The sequence below is a fragment of the Epinephelus lanceolatus genome, chromosome 4, assembly GCF_041903045.1.
Source record: "Epinephelus lanceolatus isolate andai-2023 chromosome 4, ASM4190304v1, whole genome shotgun sequence".
Classification (NCBI taxonomy): domain Eukaryota; kingdom Metazoa; phylum Chordata; class Actinopteri; order Perciformes; family Serranidae; genus Epinephelus; species Epinephelus lanceolatus.
The window spans coordinates 47,601,900-47,614,432 of record NC_135737.1 but is presented as its reverse complement, the minus strand read 5'-3'; the positions used below and the strand labels follow the sequence as shown (position 1 = coordinate 47,614,432).

Here is a 12,533-nt window from a genome sequence, read left to right as displayed (position 1 = left end):
GCAGTCCGGAAACAAACGCTGGAAAGTCTTGCACAGAGGCAAAGAAGAACAATCAGTGTGTGTGAAGCGGGCGTCTTTATAGTGTCAGGAGGTGATAATCCACAGGTGAGGGCCGTCAGCTTGATGAGGTGACAGGTGACAGGTGATAGGCAGGCAGGTAGGTGTGATGACGAGGCGGGGTGAGTGGAAAATTACTGAGTGAGCTGAGGAGATGGCAGGTAACAAGTGCCCACTGTGACACAATATCCTCAAACAAGACGATAACAAGGTCCCACTGTCCTCAGATGAGTACTTTCTAATTACCAGCGTATTAGCTTGTTCATGTTGCTAAAACTGAGCAAATTTGTTGCCACATCAAACTACAAACTTTAGTTAATAAACAAGTTTCAACCATAGAAATCTGATCAGGTTTCAGATCATTCTTATGTTGGGATTGGTCGCAGGCTGATGATTATTGACTGTTTCCTCAAATTAATTCTACTGAGCAGAACTCTGCTGACGACGAGTAAACTCGACTGTCTGTGACAATGTTCTACTGTCCAGGAATCAACTTGAGGACAAGAATATTTTCATGATTTAATTTGATTCACTCCACTTCCTGTCCGAACGTGAGTGGTGTGTGTGAGCAGCTGTGAGTCAGGTGACGTGTGATGTGATGGCGTTCAGAGTATTTTACACACAAACACCAAATGTGAGCAGAGCAGGAATTCATTAAACGAAAAACAATAAGTAGCTGTGGAGACATCTGTGAGCAAAGATAAAAGATTTAATAACCATTCAGCTGTGTGTGTGTGTGTGTGTGTGTGTGTGTGTGTGTGTGTGAGCAGGTGAACACTATTCCCCTGACAGACCTGCAGGCAGCAGGACGACATCAGTGACGACCAACAGCTGGCATCGACGCAGCAACGGCAGGCTCCGCCCACTCGCTGTGACAGGATACACAACAAGAAAAAAAAACAGGAAATAATATTTTAAAGACAGAGTCAATGCTTTGCTGAAGGTTTATCAGCAGTTTGAGTCACTGACGGAGGAAGAAGACGGATGATGGATCGATCACTGGCAGTTCAACACATCACAGATTACTAGTTACTTCCATTTGAGAGTAATAAGTTACAATGTCTGTGCAGAGTAATTCATAAAATGTGACATGTGACATTGTCATCATACACACTGAAGAGGATTTCTTGTCCAAAACGTCTGTGTGTAAATATTAAAAATCCAAATTGGAGTGCTGTCCTGATATTTACTTTATTATTGAATACATGGAGGATTCAGCGCCCTGTCTTACAGGTTACATTTTGAGTGAGCACTTTGAGTCTTATTTTTACTTATTACCAACATATTGTCGCTCCCAACTCATCACATGTCACTGTTTGTACAGTGGACTTCAATTTAGGCCCATGACATGCATGTTCCTAAAAAACAACCCTGGTCTCATTCTGAAGTCATCAAATACCACCTCGGTCAGTGACTCCTGGCATCACACACCGACAAAAAAGTTTCATGTTGGCATAATACGCAACTGGTCACCATTTTTGTGAAAGGGCGCCCAGTGGCATCGAGGGAAACATTGCGGGTCAACAGTGTAAGAAAAGGGGGCAAAAGTCCAAGTAGGGCAGAGAGGAGGGTTCATGGGTCCAACTTTCATCCAGGAGGTCGGTGTTCACTTCCTGTAAGAGTGCAGAGTCAAGCCTTGATCTTTTTTCCCTAAACGTAACCATGTGTGTGTTGTTGAAGGTAAAACGTAAATTCAGTGTTGTACCGACGTAGTGCTTTTATTTTGAAAGAGACTATATGCAAACTGTACATTTCCTGTGAAAACAGAAGTCTTGTCTCGTACTCGTACTTGTCGTCCTCCGCTTATCCGGGTCCGGGTCGCGGGGGCAGCAGCCTCAGCAAAGAAGCCCAGACAGTCCTCTCCCCAGCCACCTCCGTCAGCTCTTCCGAGGGAACCCCGAGGCGTTCCCAGGCCAGCCGGGTGATGTAATCCCTCCAGCGTGTCCTGGGGCGGCCCCGAGGTCTCCTCCCGGTTGGACATGCCCGAAACACCTCCCAAGGAAGCTCCCTTTTCACCACAACGGACTGGTTAAGCGTCCGCATCACTGCTGACGCCGCCCCAATCCGCCTGTCAGTCTCCCGCTCCACCCAACCCTCACTCGTGAACAAGACCCCGAGATACTTAAACTCCTCCACCTGAGGCAGGACCTCCCCCCCCGACCTGGAGTGGGCAATCCACCCTTTTCCGGCTGAGGACCATGGAAAACAGAAGTGTATTTTGAAAAACAGACAATGCATGTAACAGGCTGAAGTTGACACGGCGTCCCAGAACGTCAACAACCAACACACCCAGGGTACCTTGGACGTCATATGTGGACGTGGAAAGTCCATGACCAAACGTGGACATGTGACGAGGTCGCTTGGTTATGAGGTGACGAGGTGTGTTGGTTGTTGACATTCTGGAACGCCGTCTCAACTTCAGCCTGTTACATGCATTGTCTGTTTTCAAAATACACTTCTGTTTTCACAGGAAATGCACAGTTTGCATACAGTCTCTTTCAAAATAAACGTTGGTACAACATCGTGAATTGATGCTTCTTTCTTTTATCGACAAACGCATGTGATTACATTTAGGAAAACAGAACAGGGTTTTTTCGCTGGTGTCTGACGCAGAAATCACTGCCCAAGTGTTAATATTTGACGACTTCGGAATGAGACCCGGTGGGACTGAAAGTTCAGGTTCTGAACGCGTCTCCAGGAGAAGGTCAGATAACCACCCCAACCTGCCTCCTAACCAGACCGGTTGGGACCTCTGTTTACTCCCATCAGCACACTGGTCACATGATCACAGCCTTTCAAAATATGTGGGATGTGTACAAATGTGGGCGCATTGCTTTTGTAGGAAAATGTATTAACAGTTCCTGAGGACAGCCTGACATATTACCGCCTAAAGCACGCATGTTAAACACTGCTTAAAAAATGTTTTTTCATCAGAGCTCCAACAACCACTGACTTTCACCTGACTTTTTTTCTTTTTTGCTTAAACGTAACCACGTGTGTTTGGAAAAAGAAAAAGAAAAAAAAAAGGTCAGTCTGCGGTGTTATACCGAGGTCGCAGTGCTTTTATTTTGAAAAAAGACTGTAAGCAAACTGTGAAAGCAAATTTCCTGTGAAAACAGAAGTGTATCGTGACACTTGAACTTGACACAGCGTCCCAGGTCAACAACCAACACACCCAGGGTACCTTGGACGTCTGTGCGGACGTGGAAAGTCCATGACCAAATGATCAAATGGTGACGAGGTCACAGTGAGACAGTGTTGACTGAGCGCTCTGGATAACCAACGGCACTCTGAATTTCGGAATGGTCAATTTTTCGCGCTCCAACACTCGACGTGACGCCTTGTGTGGATTTGAATTCTTAGCTCATGTTGAACACGGTGAATTCAGAGATCAGTAACATCTGTGATAAAATGAAAACACTGAACCAGCAGTCATCAGTCGCTGCGGAGACCGGCGTGTCCGCTCTGCGTCCCTCTGAGGGCCCGCAAGCCTCCTGCTGAGAAACTCTGTCAACTGAGCAGCAGGAAGGAAAGAAGTGTCTGAAAAACGGATCATTTCACTAAAGCGGGTGGAAACATCATCACTATCATCACCATCATCATCATCATCAGTCACCCCCCCTCCCATCCCTACCGACGGTGATCAGTGACGTCAGCGGGCTGTATAAGAGCCGCTCCGACGGGACAGACTCAGAAAATCCTCCCGACCCGCACACAGACTGACAGACCGACCGGCAGACAGGTGATGAAGATGGTGTCCTCCTCGCGCCTCCGCTGCCTCCTCCTGCTCCTCCTCTCCCTCACCGCCTCCATCAGCTGCTCCTCCGCCGCCCAGAGAGACTCCAAACTCCGCCTGCTGCTGCACCGGACCCCGCTGCTGGGCTCCAAACAGGTCCGAACGACACGCACGCACACACGCGCGCGCACACACGCGCACACACACACACACACACACACACAGAAGGACATTCCTTTAACGAAACTTTTATAAATTAATCGTTAAAACATTTTCAGAAAGATTTGTTTTATATCTGGACCTGTCTCCGCTCAGTCTGCTGATCTGAATTTATTAATTTATTAAATATTTGTTGAACCATAAAAAAAAGTCACAATCAAGTCAAAAATATTCAAAATTAAACAGAAATATCAGGAATTTAAATCAGTTAATTGAACTCAAACTTCAGTCCATATTATTAAATGGTTGAAAATAAAGTTTTGAATTTAAACTGCAAATACAAAAATTAATAACTAATAAAAACGAATTAAATATAATTTCATAATAATTTTTTAGACAGAAATGTGTATCACAGAACAGAATTACAGAATTAAATCAGTCAGTGTGAAGTGAAATAAAATCAAAATATTTATATCCAACAAGATTCATATGCTCTCATGAGGAGATAGGAGGATAAATCTTTATTTTGGAGATCAGGGACACTAAAAAGTTAATGAATACATTTTAGAATAATCAGTAGATAAATTGATCATGTGCTTCAACAGAATAAATCATTTAGAGAAAAAAAAACACTTCATATATTTAGATTTAAATCATCAAATAAAAACAAATTACAAAGGTTAAATAAAGGAAATTAAAATCTCAGCGTCCTCCTGATCTAAAAAAAAGGAAGTGAGCAGACTGAAGACGACTTAGTCTGGGCAGCATGTGATTAAATATTGTGTTCATAAAGTCACAGAAACACAATATGTGTTTACTGTAAAGCATGCAGTCAGTCACTGAAAAAAGTAAATATATATATATATATATATATATATATATATATATATATATATACAGTTTTTAATTAGACTGATGTTCATTTGAAATTTTGTAAATAAAATTAAGTATTGTTATTGTCTTGATGATAATGTGAAAATTATCTCAAAAAGTTGCAAATATTTCTTTCTTTCTTTTTTATTATCTTTTTTATTTGTTCACCTTTGTGCCACTTGATCCATTAAAAATAATAGTTAATTTAAACTTCTATCAAAAAATGTCATCAATGAATTAATTGTTTGGTCTAGAAAACATTAAAGACATTCAGTTCAAGATGACGTCTTCAAATCCGTCGCTTCACTCTGAATATCTTCGTTCGTGTCTTTAATAAAAAAAAATCTGATTAAAGTGGAGATGCTCCTGGTGAAGAGGGTTAAACTTCCCCGGCTGGTTGCCTGCAGTGAGATAATTATTCTTTGCAATGCGGCATTATCCATTTATTATATCTGAAGTGGAAATCTTTGTCTCAGAGTTTGAATGAAAACTTGAGAAAACGGCCTCAAAAACACCTAAATGTTTTAAAACTGTAAAAATGAGACAGGAACAGACATCACCATGAAACTCTCTCAGTTGATTACAGCAAGATCATTACTCTTTGTGTCGGCGATTATGTTGAAATACACAAATGAGGCTTTATCTAATTAAATATGTGCTTGTTGCATACATTACCAGAGCAGAAATCTTAATAAACCTGAATTAATATCTTTGATGTTTTCTCATTAGTCTGAAAGACGACGTGTTACAGAAGCAAAACAACTCCAAACTGACCAGTGCATAAAAAACCTGTTTTAATTGGACAGAAATGACCTGATGACATGTAGATTTTTTACAGTGTGCAGTTCTGATAAATGTCACACAGCCTTCATGTCTTTGGAGACGAAGCGTGTGATGTCCCCCGCTGATGGACGACTGACAGAAGTCTGACGGTTAAATCTTTATCTCTGCAGGATCCTCAGATCCACAGACGCCACGCTGACTCGTCTTTTATGGCCGAGTCTCAGAGTCACACCACAGACTTCATGTCACAGTCCGTCTTAAACAACTTCCATCTTTTCAATCAAACAGTTAATCAAAATAGAATTACTCAAGTTGCACTCACCAGCTTCTGTTAGATGAAAGCGCTCCTCGTCAGCAGCCTGTTGTCTCTGAGACGCTCACTCTGAAATCAGTCTGATGGTTTTCAGGTGAGAATGATTTTTAAAAGATGAACACAATATTTAAGTCGTTCATTCTCACACATCTGTGATCAAACATCCAAAACTAAAGGTTCACTTACTGACTTTTCCTTGAGCTTCTTCAGTGAATGTAAACTGCCAAATACAGCCCTTCTTTACCGACACGTCCTCACTGCGACCTCGTCACATATCAACATTTGGTCGTGGGCTTTCCATGTCGAGATACGATGTGTGAGGTACCCTGGGTGTGCTGGTTGTTGATGTTCTGTTATATGCATTGTCTGTTTCAAATCACACTGGAAATGTACAGTTTGCATACAGTTTCTTTCAAAATAAAAGCACTACGTCAGCACAACACCACGACATGACGTTTTCTTTTCCTTCAACACACACAGTTGGGTTTAGGACAAAAGAACAGGGTTTGGCTTTACAGTCTTACAGGAAGTGAACACCAGCCTCCTGGGTGAAAGTCAGTGGTTGTTGGACCCCTGCACCACCCCTCCCTACAGCCCTACTCGGACTTCTGCCTCCTTAACTTTTTTTGTTGTCCTACCATGTTTCCCTCTGATGCTGCCAGGTGTTCCAGTGTGAAGTTCCAATATAACAGCGACCGGCTGCGTATCATGCCGACGTGAAAGGACGGCTTTTTTTGTTGGTGTCTGAGGAAGTCACCGACCAAGCGTTGGGTTTTAAGAACTGCCTGATGGCTTCAAGGAAACTCAACGGGACAACAAGGAAAGTTGAGGTGGCTGAAGTCTGAGTAGGGCTGGTGGGAGGGGTGGTTAATGGGCTGGTGTTCACTTCCTGTAAGACTGTAAAGCCAAACCCTGTTCTTTTGTCCTAAACCCAACCACTAGAGGGTTTGTTTTCCCCTACAGCCGACAGATATTTGGTGATTCCAGACATTTCTGTGGTGCTGACACAGCGCTGTGGTGATGCGTCTGGCTGTGCATGACTAGTTCATCATGAAAACCTCGAAACAGACAATAAACCAACAAGTCCTCATAAATCATTTGTTCCAACCTGCAATTATTACCCACAGGAACGTTTCCTAAATCAGCACCCCGACAGGTTAGGTTGAGTTCAAGCAGCAGAACTACCTGGTCATGTTTTGTAAAAGAACCACTGTTTTAGATCAAATAAGCTTTTATAAGTTCATAAATCACCCAGCTTTACTCGTACTCAAGTCGAAATAACTCAGCATTGACTTTTGGTTTCACAGTGGACACAAACAGCCATCTCCTGGGTCAAAGTCCTGTATTTGTTTGACCCATCGGTCCCCAAATTGCTGTTTATACTTTATCACCTGACTCCCTCCTTTGCTCCTGTCAGTACCACGGCCACTAGAGGTCGCCACCTAACAATAGACATAATTATGGGTTGTAATACGCTGCTTTCACCAACAACCTGTGCGGTCGGTTTTTTGGTCTGCAGTCTCCAATAAAACCATAAACCAGCAGCACAGAGTGAAAACTCGGAATTTATATATGGAATTAAAACAAAGGAAAACATGTAACCTCACTGCTGTTTATCAACATCATTATTATTTACGCCTATCAGGACACTTTTCACTCCTGTTGTACCAGTTGTTGTTTTCTGAGAGTGAATCAAGTTTCTCCTTGGTGTTTATTGTTTGTCATATTTTTGTTGTTTCTTTTAGGACATTTTTCAGTCTCTGTGGTTTTTATCATTATTAATATTTTATGTTTTCTTGCAGGGTGTCTCCTCCCCATTTTTATTTTTATTTATTTATTTGGAATCTTTAATGGATTTGTTTTAATAGTCATATTTGTCCTTGTCATATTTTAGGACATGTTTCTATCTCCCTGGGTTTTATATAAAATTTTAAAATATTAACAGTTGATATGAATATTTTATGTTTTCCTGCAGGACGTCTTTGTTTCCGTCCTTGCCCATTTTTGTCTTTAATATTTCTGTTTTTGTATTTTAGGACATGTCTCAGTCCTTCTTGGTTTTACAGTTATTAATAATTTTGTGATTATGTATTTTAGCACAGATCACTGGCTTCTCCTGCTTTATGGTTGTTAATAATATTTGTATTTTGGTATTCAAGGACATGTCTTGAGCTTCTCTGACTTTATAGTTATAAATAATTTTGTCGTATTCACATTTCAGGACATGTCTCGGGCCTCGCTGGCGGAGCTGCTCCTCTCTGACCTCCTGCAGGTGGAGAACGAGGCCCTTGAGGAGGAGAACTTCCCTCTGGCTGAAGGAGAACCTGAAGACGTCCATGTAGATCTGGAACGAGCCGCCGCCGCCGGCAGCGGGCCACTGCTCGCCCCCCGAGAGAGGAAAGCTGGCTGCAAGAACTTCTTCTGGAAGACCTTCACTTCCTGCTGAGAGCCCCATCATCCTCATCCTCCCCTCCATCTTCATCACCACACTTCCTGCAGACGCTGTACAGACACTGTATGGATCCGACTATCGATGATTAGTTTGGATGAATTGTTTAGATTTTTCTGAGCTGATTCTTTCTGAATGTAAACTTGATGAAACTATTTTTAATTGTGGGTTTGAATAAAATCAGTTTGAGACAAACGCTCGCTGGTGTCTGCTGACGGAGGAGGAGGAGAGGAAATAAAAATCTTCATCAGGACGAAGAGCTGCAGGTTTTTATTGGAGCTGCTCATTTAACAGCTGAGGGGGAGATTCACCAGTAAAATAACTGTTAATGAAGGTTAATAAAGACACAGGAGACGCCATGGCAACCACAAGAGAAATCATTTAGTTTTTAATTAGTTGTTTTCCTCCTGAATGTCACACTGATCACAGATCAGATAATAAAATCAGACCTGAGGGTAAATTCACATTATAACTGCTGAGGAGAAACAAACAAACCTGTTTCAGACGAACAACATTTGAATAAACTAAGATTAAAGACATTTACTTTTTATGCAGCTGCTGCAGCTCAGTGACGAGAAAGAGCCAGAAAACAGCACACAGACGAAGAGTGAACGATACAAGTGACATGTTCGTCTTCATGAATAAGACCTGAGAGACATACGCTTATAAAATTAAACAGCAAGTAGAAAAGTATTTTGATTTGAAATGTGTGCAGACACAGGATGTGATGGGCTGAGATCAGAGAAACTTTACTGAAAGGATCTGTGAGGAAAGAAAGACATATCTGTATATTAATGTTTTTTGTTTCACACATACCAATGTTGCTGAAGTGTTCTGTGACTCAGCCGCCACCCCAACCTACCTCTGTAACCAAACCACCAACGAAGAGCAGCAAAGTCGAGTTAGCGAAAGATTACTAACTCTGTATGTGAGAGTGACCAGTTGACATGATAAATGACATATTAGGACATGTTAATCAATGCTTGCATGGCTGAATGTTAAGAGGAATATTAGTAGAATAGAAATTTTTATTAGCCATATAAACAGCTTAGTAGGAACATTGTCTTTTTTGTAATAAGAGCAAAAACCTGAATATTCTGTGCAGATAAACACAGTCAGTGTGAAACAGTTAGCAATAAAAATGCCCGAGAACAAACTCTGCAGAGTACATTTAATCTGTAGGAGCACAGGAACAGCTTATTGAGCTTCAACATGAATTTTGCAGTGCGGCAAAAGTAAGTAGCTAATTAAGTTCAGTTATAGAGCAAACATCACAAAGCAACCTGGTCTCACTCTGACAATTGTTTGTCAATACTTAGCCCCACTGTGCTAACTATTGTTAACTCCTCCTTGTCTACAGGATGTGTCCCTTCCTATTTTAAGCATGTTACTATTTAGCCAATACTGAAGAAAACTAACTGAGATCCTGCTCTGCCCAAGAACCATAGACCCAAATTTAAACTACCACTGAGAGAAGGTGGCTGCCATTGAGCTCACAGCTGTGTTGGAGAGACACGATATTTACAACAATTTTCAGTCAGGATTTAGGAAACAGCACTCTACTGAGACTGTACTTCTGAGAGTTTCAAATGATATTTTAATGTCCTCTGATGGAGGTGACTGTTTTGTATGTTTGACACATTAACAGCTGGGGCAATTGCGTTGGCACAAAGCATTAGACTGGTTTGCTTGATATCTCTCCGGCAGGAGTTTCTCCGTTTCTGTTGGTGACTTTGTATCTGATTCCTCTCCACTGTCCTGTGGTGTCCCGCAAGGCACCGTTCTTGGGCCTCTGTTAGTCTCTCTATGTTTGCTGCCACTGAGACAAATAATAACCAGATATAAAATTGCACATCATTTATATGCAGATGATATCCAGCTCCACTTCTCAGTCAAACCTAGAGAACCTTTCAGGTTATCTTGGCTCCTTGACTGCCTTCATGAGAACAGGGTCCAGACTGCTGAAATCTTTTTAACGGCTTAATGCTGATCAGATGAAGGTTCTGGTTGTTGCTCCAGAAATGGTTGTCCCCGTTATTATGCAAAGTATTGGGCCTCTTTGCTCTGCTGCTCACTCAAACCTGCGTAATTTAGGGTAATATTTTATCAGTGTCATTTGATGCCCACATGAAGCAGCTGAGCAAATCTTGTTTTTCCATTTGAGAAATATCAGTAAACTGAGGTCTGTTGTTTCGACCGCTGAACTGGAGATGATTTCACATGTCCGTATCTCATCTCACATTGTCTACTGTAATGTACTTTTCTCCTCACTGAGTATGTCTGCTCTTGCTCGACTGCAAGCAATCCAGAATGCTGCTGCAAGACTACTAAGCAGATCAGATAGACGCTCTCACATTACCTCTACTAAAATCCCTTCACTAGCTCCCTGTTGTTTACAGGATAATGTTCAAAATTCTCATTCTTACTTCCTGTAACGGGTATGTGTTGGACCCTGATGCAGCACACAGAGCAACGTTTGGTAATGACCTTTATTTATACACAAAGTTAACAAGAACTTGAGCTGATGAAGATATTCAGAGAACAGTTCGTTCTTTGGGCTCAGAGCCCACACACAGTCTCTGGGTTCAGGGGCCAGGGAACGGACTGGGCCGAACCCCGGAGGCAGGACTGAGAATGAGGTGGTGAGTCCTCAGACCCAAACAGCTCAGTCTGCTAGCAGGCAAAGGTGACAGACAGGGGCTTACTGATGCCGTGGTCGAGAAGGCAAGGGTCTGGAACTAGAAAAGCAGTCCAGCAAAGCAGCAGAGCTGACGAGGGACGAGCAGCAGGGAAGTCGGGACCAGGTGGAGAAGTTGAGACCAGGTGAGCTGACAGGACAGGCAGACGAGCCGACGAGGGAGGAGCAGGAAGTAAGCAGAAGCCAGGCGAAGGATTGAGGAGCTGACAGGCCAGTGAAAGGAGACCACACATACAAGGCAGCATGTTGCATCTCACAGACAGTCTCTGGCGAGCAGGTGGAAACACTCATGCTGAAACGTCGTCAGCCACAGGCAGACGGAAACCAGAGGTGCTGAGGCAGAACTCGTGGTCAGAGACAGAAGGCTGGTAAGTTTACCGGGAAACAAACAATGCAGGCAGGTCAGAGGCAGGCAGGGTTGGCAACCTTAGATCAGGCAGGTAAGGAGTGCTGGAAAGTCTTGCATGTGGGTGAAGTACAATCTGGCAAAGAGTGTGTGTGCTGGAGAGGATTACATACCTGGCTGATTGGAGATGAGCTGCAGCTGTGGAGGCAGGTGAGAGGAGTGGGGTGATCAGGTGGGAGGGGCTGGCAGGTAGAGTGGAAAACACACTTGCTCTTGCTCTAGCCTTCCGACACGTGGTGATCGAGCTTTTGTGACCATAGCATCTAAATTCAAGAATTCTCTGCCTGCCCCCTTATTTATAGCTGACTCTGTTGCCTCTTTAAAGAGGGTTTGCTATCACTGTCCGAGGGCTGCCGTAGAATGGCAACCAGGATGTCAGCCGACCAACACTCGCTACCCGCTCCCTGGTTGCGGCGATTTGTGATGCTGGCCAGCTAGGAATGAACTAGCAGCCAGTACAGTACAGTCCTCTCTGGTCTAGCTAACATTTAGCCGTGTTACTTACTGATCCATTAGAAAGAAAGCTAGCTGGACATGGGTTTTGAAGCCTCTTTGGTCACGGAGCTCCCTCCATCTCTTGAACGCCTGACTGAGGTTTACTCTTGTTTTTCCTCTTCTTTTATCACTCTCCTTTTTGCTCTTCTTTGCCTCCTCACACAGAGGAGCTCCTTTTCTTTTGCTAGGCCGTTTTTCACTTGTCTCCAAACTTTGTCCGTCTGCCATTGTGCTCGTGACTCAACTATCTCATGCCCAACTCCTCATAAGGACCAGCTCCAGTCCCTGATTGGCTAACCGACCAGTTTCACAATACATGACGCGTTTCCTGCCGTAAAGCAGATTTTTTCCGTGAAATTTCGCCCCCGGTGGCAGAAGCGTATTGCAAAGATTGCAAAGCCACTAAGTAACCTATGTAAACGCTGATTGTCTGATTGTACTGTGGCCACTACCCTGTGCAACCCACATTATTTTCATCATGATATATTTAGGAAAAGATGCTGTCTGTTGCCTCTTGAAAGAGCCAGCTGAAGACACACCTGTTTAGACGGCGTTTGGGTAACT

The 12,533-nt window shown here is 43.1% G+C and overlaps 1 protein-coding gene across 1 annotated transcript; it reads left to right on the top strand.

Annotated features, from left to right (window-relative positions):
* Nucleotides 1-3,739: 3,739 nt before the first annotated feature.
* Nucleotides 3,740-8,565, top strand: sst1.1 (somatostatin 1, tandem duplicate 1). Its single transcript, XM_033632021.2, has 2 exons — nt 3,740-3,949; nt 8,143-8,565. Exons 1-2 carry the CDS (start codon nt 3,803-3,805, stop codon nt 8,365-8,367), a joined length of 372 nt encoding a protein of 123 aa, XP_033487912.2. The 5' UTR covers nt 3,740-3,802; the 3' UTR covers nt 8,368-8,565.
* The last annotated feature ends 3,968 nt before the right edge of the window (nt 8,566-12,533 follow it).

Coding starts and splice junctions, on each gene's coding strand:
- sst1.1 (XM_033632021.2), top strand. CDS start 3,803: ATGAAGATGGTGTCCTCCTCGCGCCTCCGCTGCCTCCTCCTGCTCCTC. Junction 3,950..8,142: donor CGCTGCTGGGCTCCAAACAG/GTCCGAACGACA, acceptor TTCACATTTCAG/GACATGTCTCGGGCCTCGCT.